At 45.3% G+C, this 18,344-nt stretch overlaps 1 protein-coding gene across 3 annotated transcripts in view; it reads left to right on the forward strand.

Moving 5' to 3' along the window:
* The window catches only part of LOC108785006 (schwannomin-interacting protein 1), a 323,306-nt gene that overhangs the window by 203,594 nt on the left and 101,368 nt on the right, over window positions 1-18,344 (forward strand). For 2 of the 3 annotated variants that reach the window (XM_018553973.1, XM_018553974.1), the window contains one exon: window positions 16,460-17,044. In XM_018553973.1, the coding sequence (XP_018409475.1) occupies window positions 16,460-17,044 (585 nt within the window). Of the gene's footprint in view, window positions 1-14,803; window positions 14,837-16,459; window positions 17,045-18,344 lie in introns of those variants that run through there. The other variant, XM_018553975.1, reaches the window with a different exon arrangement.

The following is an 18,344-nucleotide window of genomic DNA, read 5'->3' on the forward strand; positions in this document are numbered from 1 at the left end:
TGTGGATAAACTACACACAGTGGCCTTGACTTACACAAAAAAAAGGTAGATATATCATATAAGCATTAAAGAATCCTCTGATCTAAATTGAGAAGAAACAACACCGCTTCAGTTGCAGTCCAGCTCGAACAGAGCAGAGAGAAGTAAATTGGGTGCCAGTCAAAGTAACACATCCTCGCTCCACTCCAAACTGCCAAAACACCCAGATAGCCAAACATCCAAAAAAAAATCACTGCTTAAAATCAACTTTATTCAGCTCCTGCTACGCTGCACAGTCCTTGTGTTCCATCCACTGATTGCTTAGTTGTGTAGAGATACAGCTAGTACACAATTGAAAGGGTACTTATGCTTTGGCTAATTAAAATAATTGCAAAAAGCAAATGGTTCTTAAAGAAACATCATATTTATAAACATCATTGACATTTCATGCTTTCCTATGAATAACTATATATACTGTCGGGGGAATTTATCAAGATTGGAGCAGACTGAATCTGGAGCAGTTGCCCAAAGTAACCAATCAACTTCTCTCTTTCATTTTCAAAGCTTAAAAGAGAGCTATGGGGTAAGTGCTTTTCCCCATCGTTCTCTTAATGGTATGCTGAGACCGCCGCAGCCGGGACCGGTCCCGACATTACTGTCGAGATCTACCCAGCTTTGTGAGTCACAGCTGGCTCTGCCTATCTAGAGGCAGAGCCAGCTGTACCCGCCCCCTCACCCGTTCCGTTCCGTTCCTCCAGTCAGCGCTGGAGGATCGGAGCGGGGAGGGGGGAATCCCTGCAGGGAGCCGTGACTGACAGTCACCACTCTCTGCAGGGACATGATCGAGAAGTGAGCGAGCGCCGGTATGTGTTCGCTCACTTCCCCGATCTATTGAGCCGACGTGTGACAGTTTCATGGTCACCCGTCGGCTCGAACTATGAGGATGAGTGATTTTCACTCACCTCATAGTTCTCCTTTGACTGAATGAAATGAAGAAAGAAGATGTTTGGCTACTATGGGCAACTGTTCCAGATTATGTCTGTCGCAGTTTTCATAAATTCCCCCCTGTATATTTCTAGAAACATATGTAAAGGTATTTATCAGAAAGCACGTAATGTCAATGATGTTTACCAATGTGAAGTTTGTGGAAGAATCCTTTGCGGTTTGCAATTATTTTAATTAGCCACAGCATAGGAATCCTCTAATCTGTTTGTTTTAGCTAGTTTGGTAAACAATCATGACATCTAATGTCTATAGGCACTCATAATACTATAGTTCTTACGTATGCCAACATTTATTTTTAATCTCCATTCTAATATTATAATAAATCATTATGTGGCACAAAAAAAAAACACTTTAGTGCTTAAAATTCTGCTTATATTAAGTGTTGGAAAATGAACAAAGAAATCAGTTCCTGAAATTCAAGTATATCTACCAATGTGTTATATAACAGTACTTTCAATTCGATTCCATTTAGGATAACATGCCCATAAATAAATAAATAAATAAATATAATATCATGTTAATCATCCACATGATGAAATCTAAATGTTAAAATGAAACAATATTATTAATCATGTGGAAACATTTTCAATGTTAAGAATACATAATTATGCTGTGCAGTACAAATGCTGGAGTTGAAACATTCTAAAGTTCATGCAGAGGTGTGCTAACTAAATATTCATTAATCCTAAACATACAGACTATGACAGGTTACAAACACTTGTGTCTGCACTCTGTTCTAGTCAGATGCTGCTTTCTGCATAATGTGGAATGTCAGGTATTTTAGGGAAAGTAATCTACACCAGTGTTATCTTATTAAGGCTACATATCTTGTCTACAGACTTCTAGAACACCAGATGAGAAATATGAATTTTTTTTAGATCCAATACCTAATTGCAACTAAAGGCAAAACTGTTTTTTTTTTTTTCAGTTTTGGATAGAGAGGTCAAGAGTTAAAACTTATGTCAGCTTTCTATTGCTGTTTGTGTGCCTACTGAGGAAATCCCATCCTCTCTATTTGCTCTGGTGACCTCTGTCTTTGCAAAGGACCCCCACATCTGTCCCCTTATACTTAGCTAACTAGCGCTTCCTTTCGCTCCCTCCTCCTCTGCAAGTGGCTACATATCTGATACATTCAAGTAAGGAGAAGCATGTGACCTTCTCCTCTGTGACAGTGCTCCGGGCTAGCAGCCAGTTGCTAGGCCTGAGCGCTATCATGTGAATGGGGGAGTCAAGGCACTGATCCCCTAGATCCTGACTGTAGAGGTGGAAGGAGCAGCAAGGGAACCGTGGGGGTGGGCTTTTCTGATGGCCCAATCACACCATGACCGGATCAGATCCAGAACGTTAAGTTTTTCTCCCGCACTAAAAATGCATCCCAATGTATTTGTATGGAATTTCTGGGCTCGGTTCACACCAGCGCAGTCCGTTCCGGTGTAGGGAAAAATACAGCATGTCACATTTTCTCTGGACTGGAACACACTGGAAGGCGCAAACAGGTGTAAAAAAAGCGTCAAAAACGCAGACCAGAACACAACAAAATACATTTTTAAAAAAGGGGGGCTTTGGATAAATAACACAGATTACCTTCGAATAGACATACGAGTGAATGAAAAAAACTTTTCTGGATGTGCCCGCAAGTCCTCATATAAAGTCCAAAATTGACCCTTCGATTCTCTTAGCTTCAAGGGTGGGTGCACCCAAAAACCATATCTCCTATGAGCACCTTGTCTCAGGATTGCAATAGCCATCACAAAGAACATGCCTGCATAAAAAAAACAAAAACATGTATGTTCACCAGCTTACTCACACAAAGGGAAGTTCTATGAAATGAAGCAGGAAGCAGGGGCGTGGGGTCAGGGGAGGCAGGTGAGGCAAATCCTCACCTAGTATTATGGAGGAAAAAGCTGTTAGCTTCAAGTCTGAAGCTAACAGCTATTTCTTCATTCAGATCAGCTTGTAACAGGTTACAGAACAGGGAAAGCCTCCACACTGTGTAACCTGTCATGGACGGAGCGCTGCCTGTTAATTACAGGTGGCACTGTATCCGGATTTTGACAGCTATGTTGGGTTACACAGCAATGGACTTCCCCACTGTCTGTGTAACCTAACTTAGCGAGGCAAGAGCTGCAACAGCCTCTACTCTATGTTATAGCCCTGTGGATGGTTTTGACCAATAGCAAAGCGTCATTGGTCCAAGCTGTCCAATCAAAAAAAAATGAAAATAAACAATCACTGAGGACATTGATCTTGATGCCTCACCAGTGATGATCAAGTGAGGGACAGGGATGTGGTTGGGGCTTCGGCATGGTGGGGCTTTGGCGGGCGGGGCTGGGGAATGCCTCACCCAGCACAGATGGTACCACACGTCACTGGCAGGAAGTAACCTGAGAGAATAATCTACATAATGACAGCCCAAAAAAACAACTCTAGGGCACCATAAAAAAGCATCACAAATTGGTGCAGATCTGGTCTGGACATGGTGTTACTGGGCCCTAAGACACTGTCACTTAGCCTTTCATGGGCACGGTGACAGTGTCTCTTTAAATATGAAATTGTGAGCATGGGGGAGTAATCTGTTTCCCAAATTGCTACAGCGTTTTCTGCTTTGATCATTCTTCACCATGCTCGTGACAACAGAGAAGAGTGGTACTTATTTCCTGCAATGAAGTAATGACCCAGCTTGGTGCTAAGTAGTGGTAACAAGCAGGCCCGGCGCTACCCAAGGCAAGTCAGGCGGCCGACCTGAGGGCGCTGCAGGGTGAGGGCGGAAAAAACAGGGCATTTTGACAAGTACTTGTACTTGTCAAAATGCCCCGATGTTTGCGATAGCACCAGCCCTGGTAACAAGCTGCCATTCTCTGCTGATAGAAGTGTAATTTTTCATCACTAGTCTGAAATAAGCCTCAGTTTGGGCCTGAGATGTTTTTTGATACAATATTTTGTTACAGGAGTAGAAATATGATATGATAATGTTAAAAAACAGTAAAACACAGTGAAGGTTATAGAACTAGAGAGCCTGGTATCTGCTAAGGACCTATTATAACCTTGAACTTTAAAACTCATAAATAACAAGTGGGACCTATTATAAGGTCACCTACAGTCAATTACTGACATGCTTGATATTGGTTGCCAAGGTTGTAGTATAGTGTTCACTAATGTGGAAGTGGGGGGAAGGAGACGTATGAATCCCAGCAGGGAAGCAGATCGCTATGGTAACTCCAGTGCATTATAAAGGGACCTAAACTCTTAGTAAAGCAGAACCATGTGGAAGATGCACTGTATGGCCAACGTAAGTAGACATAACGTAAGCAAACATGGAAAGTTTGTATCCATTGGACCATCACACCTTCATGACATTATTGGACATCCCATTTCAAAGCTATAAGCATTAATATGGATTTTGCCCACTGGTGGCTATAACAAATTTCACTCTTTCAGGAAGGCTTTTCACAAGGTTTTGGGGTGTTTCTGAGGTGATTTGTACTTCTTCAGCAAAAATGAGCATTTGTGAATTCAGGTATGGTGGTTGAACTAGCAACTTGAAATTGGCGTTCCAATGCATCCCAAAGGTGTTCAATAGGGTTAAGATCATGACTGTATGCAGGCTACTCAAGTTCATCCACACCATACCTGTAAAACCATGAAGTGGGCCAACTTGGCCTTATCCATAGTTCTCAAAAGAGTACAAGTGCGGTGAAGTCCATTTATTCTTTCTCCCATCCCTGTAACTGAAACCCTTCCTCGGCACACACACAGCGGTGTATTTAACTTTGCTGCTGCCCTAGGCAAGGCAGCAACGCCGCCCCCAACACACATGGATGGGAGGAAGAGTCTATAGGAGCCAGAGCATTGCACTCATGATCCACTGATCGCAGTCACAATGTTTTACTGGGTCCAATGCAAAAAAATTATGATTGCTCATTGAGGTGAATTTATCAAAACTGGAGCAGACAAAATCTGGAGCAGTTGTGCATGACAACCAATCAGCTTCTCTCTTTCGTTTTCAAATCTTAACTAAACACACTAAAGAAAGAAGCTGATTGGTTACTATTGACAACTGCTCCAGATTTTGTCTGCTCCAGTTTTGATGAATTCCCCTCATTGTTTTCTTTTATAAATATGTGTGAATTTATGATTTTTTTTTTCTAAAAAAGACATTGGATATGTTTAGATTGTACGCTCTCACGGGCAGGGCCCTCTTTACCATCTTGTCTTGATATGTATTGTAATTGTCATGTCTTCCTTACATTGTAAAGTGCTGCGCAAACTGTTGGTACTATATAAATCCTGTATAATAATAATAATAATAATCATAATGTTGGTCCTCTAACTAATACATGGAGAACGAAAAGAAAAGGAAGAAAATATATTGTTTCTGTCTGCTGGAAAAACATGTATGTAATGATTATGACTTACATTATACTCGTACTCGCCCAAATGCTCTAATACTTACCTCTGATACCGGAACTTCCGGTCAGAGGGAGATCTCCCTCTGACCATCAGTGCTGAGGGAGCATGGAGCCACGTGGCTTCCTGGTTGGCTAGGAAGCCGGCTTCACTTGTTGCTAGCCAGCCTGGTTTCCTAACCGATCAAGAAGCTGGGTGACACGTCTTGACCTGCCTCCCAGCTTCCTGATTGGTCAGAAAGCCAGGCTGCCTAGCAACAAGTAAAGACGGCTTCCTAGCCAATCAGAAAGCTGGGAGAATGGTCATAACGTGCTGCCTGGCTTCCTGATTGGCTAGGAAGCCGACTTCACTTGTTGCTAGGCAGCCTGGCTTCCTGACCAATCAGAATTGGTTAGGAAGCCAGGCATCCTTGGAAAGTGAAGCCGGTGTTCTTTCGATAGAACACTGGCTTCCCAGGCTATCAGGAAGCCGGGCAGCGGCTCATGATGTGCCGCCCGGCTTCCTGATAATTGGGGCACACAGCACCGATATTAGTATTCGGTATCGGCGAGTACCAATGAAAAAATATCAGTACTCGTACTCGATACCGAAAAAACGATATTGGTGCATCCCTAAATATGTTAGGGTCAGGTTTGATATGCTTCTGCCTGCAGTCCTATTTCACTCTTGTTATGGTGTTTTGTGAAAGTGGTGTACCTACAAGCTTTCAGAAAGGAAAATGCTGTTGTATTTCCATCAAAGAGAAGGGGCCAAAATTAAAATGACATGCCTCTTGTCACAATGCACATCACCTAAGCATCATTAATGTAGCCTGGAATACCCAACTTTCTTCATGTTTGACATTGTTACTTTTCCTTTATACCAGCCTTGTCATCTCACCCTAAAATCACAGGTGTCATCCCATTTTCTATTTCTCTCACCTGACCTGCATTATTTATAAGGCCAGGATCACACAGGTCCGCTGCATCAACACACTTTAGCTTGTTACTTTATGCATTCATGTGCATTGCATTAAGGCAGCAAATTCACTTTAAATGGACCACAGCACGACAAAATTTGCAGTTTACCATTTTTTTTAGCGCACAGCAGCAGAAGTGCATTGCCTTAGTGCATTGGGGTGCAATTCAAAATGAATGACACTGAGTGCACCTGTAAGATGCGTTACCACACACTGCAGTAATGCATACATTACCACAATGTAATTGTGCGAAGCTGGCCTTAGCCCACCTAATTTCTCTCCTTTTACCAGAAACCTGACACAGCCCTCATTCATACTCCCTAGACATCCCATTTTATTTTGGAAGACAGTCTAACCCAGCGTTCTCAACCTTTTTTCAGTCACAGCACCCTGTAAAAGTATGCAAAATCTCAAGGCACCCTAATCCAAAATGTAAAAACCGTAAACATATAAAATAATCTGTGGTCCCTCTAAAATCCATACCAGGCCGTTATCTAAGATAATGGGCCAGGTATGGTTTTTAAGGGGGAACTTCAAGCAAAAACGCAAAGAACAAATGCCGGGCTCACATTTTGCTTCACATCAGATCCTCCCTTCACATCAGATTTCCCTCCTTTCACATCAGAGTTCTCATTTATATCAAAAGGCCACCTTCTTATTAGAAGCCTCTCTCACACTAGGAGCCCCTCTTCACATCACAGTCCGCCTTGAAGTCTATGGGGACAAAAACATGCAATTCTGCTTGAAAAAAGCTCCGTACTTTTCTGAGCTTCAAATGACACAATGTTCAGGTGTCAACATGTACCATTAAATTGAATGGGATTCTTCATGTTCTTCAGGAAACGTACTACAAACGCTCAGGTGTGAATGGGGGCTAAGTATTTTCATATTTGTAAAATGCAGGAAATGTCTATTTTGTTGTTTTGGTTACTGTTTTAAAAAGATTGACAATATTTATATAGCAAAATGTCATAGAACTACTTGTGCTAGATGTTACTCCCCGGGTTTGTTCTTTTTGTGTAAGTATTACGCAGTACTACTTCACATCGTTTGTATACTACATGCAATTCTCAGTATCAGTTCTTTTTCTGATGCTGCATATAAGCAGTCACACATCAGCATTCATCTTTCAGCTCAGAAAGCACATCATCCATTCTTCAATCTTCTTATAAGCATATAGTATGTATAGGAAAGATGTTCTATTACCATTTAATATCATGATTCTTGAAGCCACGCCCACATGTGGGTAAACTCCGGCTCTGCAGCTGTGGTGCAACTACAAATCCCATGATGCATCTGTCTCTGGGAGTCATGCCTGTGGTTGTGAATATCTTGCAGTGCCACCTGGGATTTGTAGTTCCACAACAGATGGAGGGCCGGAGTTTGCCCACCCTTGCTGTAGCAGATGGCATAGAACTGTGCATAATGTTATGATTTAAAGCTAAACTCTGAGAATTATAAAAAGAAATACCCTTGCAATGAGGGGCCCTCACACTGAAAGGGTTAAATGTTCGATAAGTCTATTGGTATACGAATAAGCTGCAATACACATTATTCCTCGCTCCAGCAGGCTTCCAGTGCTCACTCCTTCTTTCTGACACTCCAGGTTGTGGGTGGGCCCTCACTGTTCTGTGCAGGACTATTGATCCTGCATTGTATGTGATGACATCAGATTGCGTCTGTCGGCTGGAATGCCTAAGAGCTGTAGCTTTAGGGGTCTGATCAGTGGTGTATTTTGGTTTTGTGCTGCCCTAGGCAAGACTAAACTCGGGCACCCCCCAATCTAAAGAATACATTGCAGTCCCCAGCCTGCTTCTGGGACATCTCGCCATCAGATCACATGCTATGGCCAGCCCCAAGCCACCTGCTGCTTCTTCTCCACCTCCTGTACAAAGCCAGCCGGACTGCATCTCCCTGCCCCCCCCCCCTCCACCAGGCAGCTCTCTAACTAGTCTAACTAGTGCCCAGTATGCCCAGAGGCAAGTCTGGCCCTGTGTGCCTAATTGGTTTGGGTTGGTGATTTCTGCTGCCCCCCTGGAATGTGCCGCCCTAGGCAAATGCCTAGTTTGCCTTGTGGTAGATACACCCCTGGGTCTGATCGCACAGTGCGAGGAAGCATGGCGGAGTAAGGTGAGTTTTAAAGTTTATCCCTGTACCCCTAGACTTTACCAGATGCCATCTGGACGATTGTAAATTAATGGATTGATGGCACAGGCTTGACGGGGGGTGAGTGTGATTAAATGGCCTTTCCTGCCACCCCACTTGTGTGTGCGCCCTTGTCTGCAGTCCTCTGTGTGGGCCAGGGACTGGTACAGTGGGTCACCCTGGCTGGATCGGAGGGAGATCAGCACACTTTTACCGGCTGATCTCCCCTCCGATCTCTGAATGTGGAAGTAATGTATATTAAATCACTTCCGCTTTCAGCCTGTCATTTCTCCAGGTGCTACGCCAAAGAAGAAGATGGTGAAGCAGATCTGTTCTTCATCAGCTTCTTTGAGGTTCCCTAAGTGGCATTACGGGGTCTAATAGACCCCAGATGTCTCCATAAAGAGGACATGTTTAGGGATGCACCGATATATCGGCCGCCGAAACATATTGGCGGAAAATGGCACTTTTGGCTAAATGCCGAAAGTGCAATTTTCCTGCCGATACGCAGCGCCCTGCGACACAGAGCAGGGCGCTGCTCTGTGTCGCAGCGGGGAGGAGAGAAATTGACAGCCAGCCGAGCGCTACGTGAGGAGAGCCGATGTCTCTCCTCCCACACCGCTCGGCCGCCTACCACAGATCGGTGTGGGGGCGGAGACAGTGCTGTCACAGGAGGCTGGGCTCTCCTCTGACAGCGTGTGTCAGAGAGGAGAGCGGGTACCGCTCACTCAGCCTCCTGTGACAGCATGTGTCAGAGAGGAGAGCGGGTACAAACACTCAGCGATCAGTGACCTGTCAGTGAGTGTTTGTAGATAATTAAGGACATGGTATGGTTAATATATCCTCAATTATGAATGAATGGGAAGTGATCTACATCACCTCCTGTCCATTCATAAATTTCTATTTTGGTGCACCTCTAGACATGTCACTGTATGTGTGATTTCACACGGGGAGGGAGCTTGTTAGCCCCCAATGTAATAGCAATAAAGTTAAGTGTATAAAAAAAAAATTAAAGTCACATATAAAAAAATACATGAAAAATCAATGAAAAAAGCCCCCCCCACCCCACCCCACATACATGCACATACAAATGTGTACACATGTTGGGTGCACCTACGTGCGAAAATTAAGATTGCGCCACACGTTACATATCACAGTGAACGTCGGAGCGCAAGCAATAATTGTAGGGCCATCAGTCATTGTTAACACTAAATTGATGAGTGATAAAAGCTTTAATAACATTGCATATGGGCAATTTTGGGTATCGTAGTTTTTTGCGATTTCGCAGGTGCACGCAATTTTAAGGCTTAACATGTTTGGTGTCTATTTACCCGACGTAATAGTCAGTGTACCCATTGCACTCCTTACCGCTAAATCCTTGATGAATGGGTTGGGTGCATCAGTAGTCGACGGATGGCCACCGTCCAGGCAAAGTATAAAGAGTTATGGACACCGGCACTCCAAAAGTAGAAAAACGTCTTTTATTGACGCATCATGCAACAATACACTTATTGCAACGTTTCGGGGTCACTTGTTCTGCCTGATGAAGGGGATCCATAACTCTTTATATTTACCCGACGTGACCCCGTCTTTTATATTTTACCACAAAATGGGTAATAATAAATGTTTTATAATATAACGTAGGCAAAACTGTTTTGTTTTTTTCAAGATTTTTGATAGTTTTTTCCTTATATAGTAAAAAATAAAAAAACGCAGTGGTTAAATACCACCAAAAGAAAGCTCTATGTGTCCCCAAAAAATTGTATAAATTAATTTCAGTACAGCGTTGCAGCGTTGACGGAATAAATGTCAGTCAAAGTACTGCAGCGCTGAATAATGAAAAATGGCCTGGATGGGAAGGGGGTGTACACACCCCGGTCTTCAAGTGGTTAAAGAAAAATGAACTCTTGCAGTGCATGTGTATGGGGGGCACTGCAAGGGTATTTTTTCTTGTAATTCCTGGAGTTCAGCTTTAAATAAATTGGATTCCTCTTCTTGGAATCCTTTTGGGTGAGTCCAACTGCCTGAAGGGCTTGTCAAGTCAGCAAAGCACAATATTCTTCTGATATCCTTTGATTTTCTAATCTATTAACATTCTACAAACTTTCCAAAAGATTAATAACGGCTTTTTGGCTGTAGAGATGGATGGAGGGTACACCTCAATATCCTTAGACCCTGGCCACTAGGTGTCATTATGATCCATTATATCTGGCTAAAAGCATAGCTAGATAAGAGTAGGCATCTCCTGATATGAGGTAGGAGCCTTGTCTCTGGAATTCCTATCTTTAGTGTTACATAAAAGAAGGTGACCCTTGCATCCCTTTAGACCTGCATCCTCCTTGCCTATCTCTTCTGGTCACTGAGTGGCCAAGAGCACCAATCCCTGCGTGAGTTACCATAGCTCATTGTACACCAAATCTTTACCATTAATAATTCATTGGTTTTGATGAGTTTGGAGCATCCTAACAATCTAAACATACAAAGGCACAATAAGTAGAACTGAAGTTAAACATTTTTTTAAAAAATTTGATTAGAGTAAGTGGCAGCTCCCCCCCCCCCCATGAAAATGTCACTTCCTCTCCGATAGTCACAAGAGGAAGTGAGAGGAAATCCATCCAAAGAGAGGGAAATTCCTGGTGGTCAGCAGGGTCATTAGAACTAGTGTCCTCGTTGGAAGATTTCAGGTGAATCCCCATAACAGGGACACAGACAACAATAAAAATTTGACTGTTCCAACTCCTTATTAGGCCAGTGATTTTCACTCAGCCTCATAATCTGAGCCGACCTTTGACAATGAAACTGTCACCGGTTGGCTCAGTAGATCGGGAAGTGAGCGAACACATAGCGGCGATCGCTCACTTCTCGATCTATCTGTGCAGAGAGCCTTGACTGTCAATCACGGCTCCCTGCAGGGATACCCTCCCCTGTCCGATCCTCCAGCGCTGACTGGAGGAACGGATGGGGGAGGGGTGGGTTACAGCTGGCTCTGCCTCTAGATAGGCAGAGCCAGCTGTCGCTCACGCAGCTGGCTGGATCCAGACAGAATTGTCGGGATCCGCTCCGGCTGTGGGGTCTCACTATACCGCGAGCTGTAGCTCGCGGTATACTGAGCTTTGGGTGACGGGAGGACGCTAGTTTGTGTCCTCCCGTTACCCTTAGGAGAACTATGGGGAAAAGCCCCAACCCCATAGTTCTCCTTTAATTCATATAGCCTGGTCAGGTACTCAGCTGGTCACATATAACAGGGTTGGGCAACTCTGGCCCTCCAGCTGTGTTTTAACTACAAATACCAAAATACCTCTGGGAGTCATGCCTGTAACTGTCACTCTTGCAATGCCTCATGGGAATTGTAGTTCCACAACAGCTGGAGGGCCAGAGTTGCCAACACTTGCATTAAAATGTCCCCTGTCTGTGCATGAGGGGAATGTATGCATTCCAGCAACTGTTGCATTGCATTTCTGACGGTAATATGTACATAATGTGAGTTGTAGTTTCTATTGAAAGGATGCGTGACAAGGTGACAACACAGGAGTACAAATGTGAGAAGACGTTGTCACATAATAACTGGAAGTGCCTCAAGGGCCTTCACTGCAGCTACATGCAGCTCATGCACACAGCTACAAGAAGGCCGTAACCCCCCCCTGGGAGAGACAGGTGCACCATCCAGGCTATATAAATCCAATAGGAGGTGAGAATGAGGAGCTGGACCCATTTTCTAGGTGGTTGGGGCAGTGGCGGAACTACCGCCGGTGCGGCCGGTGCGGGAGCACTGGGGCCTCAGCCTTTGGGGGGGGGCCCAGCACAGTTGCCGGCCGCTGGATAGCAGACTAGGAGCGATGCAAAATGCGCAACAGGCTTCCCCGCTACGCTAATAGCGTATCTTCTCAGAAGCTGCACACAGCGCGCCGGTTTAAATAGTAACCGACACGCTCTGTATGCATATTCTGACAGCGTGAGACTCGGGACGCTGCGCTTGTCGGTCGTTCCAGGGATCAGCTGAGTATTAAAGGGTTATTAAACCCTCCAGCTCTTTTGCATATATGAGGGCAGCAAGCAGTAGATATATGCAAAAAGTTGGGAAAAAAATGCTTTAACGCGGTTTATACTTACCCCATCTTGGCCGTGTGCTCCCGTCTGAAAATCCGAAACTGCTCAGGCGGCCGCAAAGCATCTTGGGGCGGGTGCATGCGCAGTTCGGATTTTCGGCCAGGAGACGAGGAGAGACACAAGGTAAGTCTATGGACGCGTGTAGACACCGTGGGACAGGAAGTGCCAACAATGATAGAGGAGTCAGCGCTGGATCGGAGACGCCGCCGCACCGCTGGAGGGACAGATGAAAACATCAGGAAAGAAGAAGATCGGATTAGGAGACATCAGTTAAGGTTAGTGCTGACATTTACATTGGGGGGAGGGGGAAAAAATTTACTTTAATGTCCCTTTAACCACTTCCGGGCCGCAGTATGTCTTTAGACGGTGGCCTGCAGAAGTGGGTAAAACAAGAACACGGCTGCTCCGGCAACCGACCTCTTGGTACTGCTTTTAACAGCAGGCGATTGCTGTGTAACTTACAATCTGGTGTCTGAACAGTCACCTGATCGTTTGTACGGTGTGGTACCACCGCAGCGGCCACTGGGTCGGTGGGTCTCCCCGCAATGATCAGAGAGAGATTCGGCCGCTTCCAGCCGCTGATCTCTCCTCCGATCACTGGACGCGGAAGTGCTGTGTATTACATCACTTCCGGTGTCACTGTACACAGTCTCCGGAGCCAGGACAAGAAGCTGGGAAAGCAGATCTCGGCTTCCTCAGCTTGTTTTGGGTCTATAGGTGACATTAGGTGGTCTAAAAGGCACCTGATGCCTCCATAAAGAGGACCTGTCACACCCTATCTGCTATTACACAGGGTGCTTGTTAGTCCCCTATGTAATACCAATAGGGTTAGTGTAAAAAAAAAAAAGTGTTTAAAAATGAATGTAACATAAAAAATAAAAATAATGTTTCAGTCCCCCGCCCCCCAGATACATACGCGTCGGAGCGCCTACGTGCGAAAAACAACAATTGCGCTGCACATGTTACATATCGACCTTGAACGTCTCGGTGAGAGCAATAATGCCATTTTTCTGTCGATACAGCAACGCATCCCTGCTTTCTTTCCTCCCAGCAGGGAGGAAAGAAAGTGACAGCCGGCCGAGCGTTGCGGGAGGAGAGCGCTGTGTTTGTGTGTGGGGGGGGGGGGCAAAAAAAAAATCTTGCACCAGGGCCCTTTGTTCCTTAGTTCCGCCACTGGGTTGGGCTGTCTAGGTTTCGGCCCAATGGCTTGAGTTCGGCAGCTAACCACAAAAAGGGTAGTCAGTGGGTGTCATCAATAGACTCCTGCTGCAAAGCTGTTTATTGATGACACCTAATGACTGCCCTTTATTTGGCTTTGACACATAAGCCCGGGCTCCTAAGATAAAGCAGGGAATACACGGGTACGAAAAATCCCATTGGAACGTTCGATCATTCCACCAGAGACTTGGCGATTAATGTTTGAAATTTCGGGTAAATTTTTGTTTTGAGTCAACATTCGATTTTGGAATGAATGCAGTTTCCTGACCAAAAACCACAGTCACTGTCATCAAGAGTGATGGCAGTGCAATTCAATCAGCATGTGTACGCATTGGGCTTTTGTACGCGTTTCCATCCAGCGCCTTTGATTTTTTTTTATAAATCACAATGGTCGAAAACGATCACTGACTGAACCCCATCACCTATTATAGAATTAAATGAATGTCCCGAAAACGATTTTATTCTAACAAAACTGTACTAGCTCCTTCCACTTTCCTGGTCGCTGCGGTCAAAATCAAACGCTGGAAACGAGCTGTCCATACACTATCATATGTTTTTCGTTCAAAAGACCCCAATAAGCAATTAGAATATCGAACGAATTTTCGGAGTAAATTGTAACGGTGTATGGGGAGCTTTAGAAAAGACGACAATTTTCCATCCAATGCCCTCTATTTCCCTCGCAAACGAACATTGATTAGACCCCTCTGGCCATTAGGAAATGAAAGGAACATTCGGAAAAAGCAGGCTATGCGAAGGAAATTGTAGCGGTGTATGGGCAGCTTTCCACACAGACAGCACCAGCTAGCGGCTGGATCGTGCACTTCTAATGGGATGCCGGGGATGCCGCCTTCATGTGCAGTGACGTTGTCTGGGAGTGAGAGGAGTTTCCGGAGCCGTGGATGAGTGTGCCGGGCGGGCAGGCGGGCGGCGCCGGTATACACACAGCTTTGGATTCTCCGCTGAGCGCTGCGTCATACGGAGGATGAAGGGCTGCACGGTCCAGGCTCCAGGGACAAGGTATAGGGGTGGTGTCACCGGGGGAAGTCATCTACCTATTCATACACACCAGTGTCACCTGTAGAAGCCTTCTCCCCGATCATAGACTTATCCCTATAGAGAGATGTCTGGACATTGGACAATGAACCCAGTGCAGACAGTGCAAGTATCCTAGAATGCATGTGCGCAGAATATGAAGACATCTATCTAGTGTATACAATGTGTATATATATATAACAATATATCCATAGAGGTGACAGGACTGTGCTTGCTCCTAACTAGAAGGGGCCATTCCAGGGCATTGGCAATGGGCATTGGTGATGTGCATGGATGTGCCCTGGCAGTATGTAGATAAAGGTATGTGGGTAATCCTATGCCTACTTAATCTTATCTCTATGTTCTGCTTCTACAGGGATTATCAGTAGTCTGCCTGCTTGTATTATGGCCTGCAGTAGATTCAAAGTCACAGAAAGTGTCGCTTCTGTCTATGGCGGCGATATGGGTAGAGGGACCCCCTGTGTGATGTACTAACCTGGGGGTGTTATGAAGGCTCTGAGTGTAACCCTCATATGCCAATGTTGTATGTGTGCAGGGAAAGCCTTTGTACTTGTACATGACATTTATTATCCAGATTGCCGCTTTCATGTGAATATTTCCAGACAGAAAATCCTAATATGCTCTGACTCAGAATCTAAATCCTGATTAGCGCCGCGTTTCTCCAATCCTCTGCTTGTTTGCTCTGTGGCTTTTGAAGAATTTCCTCCCGCTTTAGCGATTATGACAACTCTGCCCTTTTTAATTTTAGGATAAGGCGTAGGCCTCTGGTGTCTGTGGTACTGAGGATGACCCCGCTTTGTATGGTTTGCTTTTCTCTTTGGGGTTGTAGGGTCTTAGCTATCTGAATGGGCATGTGACAGATCTGACTAATGCCCAATGAATGTGTATGGGTTGTGATTGATCGGCTGAAGAAAATTCTCAGCATGCTGAAAAATCTGTTCTGGTCAGTGCTTACGTACGCCCTTTCGTAGATGATGCACTTGCAGATGTCATCACACAGGTTAGGCGCCATGGTCGTTGCAGGTACTAGCGTTGGGTGAGGTCTAGCAGATCTTGTAGACACTTACAAGATCTGGTCTGTAAGCCAAAATTTTGCAGTGATTTCTTTCTTACTTTTGTATATATTTTTTTCATTCATTGTCAGTATCTTTGTTCAGAAAAATGATGCAGCAAGACAAAGATCGTTTTTGTTTTAATACAAAAAATGTAATTTTGAGTACATTTTGCCAGAACAGAGAGGTAACGCCAGGAGGCATGTGGAGAAGGTTTGTATTAGGGGAATGGGTGTTATCGCAGTGTCATCGGGGTGTATGTAAATTAGTGCGCTGACTCTGCCTGTGACAAGAGTGCAGTTCATGTTGTGGGAGGACAGGAATCTTCGCTGCCTCAGGGGATGGATATTCTTGCTGGCAGCTTGCAGTTGCTTCATGTATTTTTTTTTTCTCCTGGAGAGCAAGTATAGACAGGGTGCTTGGCTTTGATGCAAACATACATTAATCATTTCCTTTCCTCTCTCTCTCCCTCTCTCTCTTTTTTTCCCCCTGCCTTTTGTTTCTTTTTTTTTTTTCGTGTTCCATTCACTCTTAGGATTACAGAGAGGATGGCATGGATTTAGGAAGTGATGCTTGTAGCCGCTCGAGTTCGGAATCAAGCTCCAACAAAGTAACCCCTTGCTCGGACTGTAAATCATCCCCCAGCCTGGATCTGGCTGCCTTGGAGGATTATGAGGAGGAGGACTTTATGGTGGACAAGGTGAGCGATGAGTGGGAGGATGAAGATGAGGAAGAAGAGGTTGGTGCTGATGATGGCTTTCCTAAGGACAATTGTTTTGCAATGTCTGTGAATGGCAGAAGTTTAGCGGAGGAGTTTGAGGACGTTAAAGGAGGGAATTTGTCTACCACAAATGGTAACCCTTCCCATCGGCACAAATTGAACGGGAACTTAGTCACTGGGAAACCCCCAAGTAAAGGAAAGCACAACCCTCCAAAGCCGCAGAATAGTTCTGTCAGGGGACCTCCGGTGAACTCATTTGGTGGTTCCACTGCCATCATGAGGGAGGAACCCCAGCTCCCTACTATGGACTGGGAAGCCTTGGAGAAGCACCTCGCAGGACTACAGTTCCAGGAGCAGGAGTCCCGGAACCAGAGACAGGCCAGATCAAACTACACATCTGTAAGTTTTTTACTGTTATTCAAGTGGATTTAAAGCTGTGGAAGAACTTTCTAAAATCATATGTTGTGTTGTTGGAATAATTCACTGAAGAAGGAGTTCTAATAACTGAATAACTGAGATAGTTAGATTGGTTCTCCCCCCCCCCTTCTCTCTCTCTTCCTTATCTCTCTCTCCCTTCCCTCTCTCCCTTCCCTCTCTCTCTCTCTCTTCCTTCCCTCTCTCTCTCTCTCTCTTCCTTCCCTCTCTCTCTCTCTCTCTTCCTTCCCTCTCTCTCTCTCTCTCTTCCTTCCCTCTCTCTCTCTCTCTCTTCCTTCCCTCTCTCTCTCTCTCTCTTCCTTCCCTCTCTCTCTCTCTCTCTTCCTTCCCTCTCTCTCTCTCTCTCTTCCTTCCCTCTCTCTCTCTCTCTCTTCCTTCCCTCTCTCTCTCTCTCTCTTCCTTCCCTCTCTCTCTCTCTCTCTTCCTTCCCTCTCTCTCTCTCTCTCTTCCTTCCCTCTCTCTCTCTCTCTCTTCCTTCCCTCTCTCTCTCTCTCTCTTCCTTCCCTCTCTCTCTCTCTCTCTTCCTTCCCTCTCTCTCTCTCTCTCTTCCTTCCCTCTCTCTCTCTCTCTCTTCCTTCCCTCTCTCTCTCTCTCTCTTCCTTCCCTCTCTCTCTCTCTCTCTTCCTTCCCTCTCTCTCTCTCTCTCTTCCTTCCCTCTCTCTCTCTCTCTCTTCCTTCCCTCTCTCTCTCTCTCTCTTCCTTCCCTCTCTCTCTCTCTCTCTTCCTTCCCTCTCTCTCTCTCTCTCTTCCTTCCCTCTCTCTCTCTCTCTCTTCCTTCCCTCTCTCTCTCTCTCTCTTCCTTCCCTCTCTCTCTCTCTCTCTTCCTTCCCTCTCTCTCTCTCTCTCTTCCTTCCCTCTCTCTCTCTCTCTCTTCCTTCCCTCTCTCTCTCTCTCTCTTCCTTCCCTCTCTCTCTCTCTCTCTTCCTTCCCTCTCTCTCTCTCTCTCTTCCTTCCCTCTCTCTCTCTTCCTTCCCCTCTCTCTCTCTTCCTTCCCCTCTCTCTCTCTCTTCCTTCCCCTCTCTCTCTCTCTCTCTCTCTCTCTCTCTCTCTCTCTTCCTCTCTCTCTCTCTTCCTTCCCCTCTCTCTCTCTCCCTCCCCCCCTCTCCCTCCCTCCCTCTCTCTCTCTCCCTCTCTCTTCCTTGCCCTCTCTCTTCCTTCCCCTCTCTCGCTCTTCCTTCCCCCCTCTCTCTCTTCCTTGCTCTCTCTCTCTCTTCCTTGCCCTCTCTCTCTCTCTTCCTTGCCCTCTCTCTCTCTCTCTCTCTCT

Source organism: Nanorana parkeri, unplaced genomic scaffold (assembly GCF_000935625.1).
Source record: "Nanorana parkeri isolate BGI_ZX_2015 unplaced genomic scaffold, ASM93562v1 scaffold136, whole genome shotgun sequence".
Classification (NCBI taxonomy): domain Eukaryota; kingdom Metazoa; phylum Chordata; class Amphibia; order Anura; family Dicroglossidae; genus Nanorana; species Nanorana parkeri.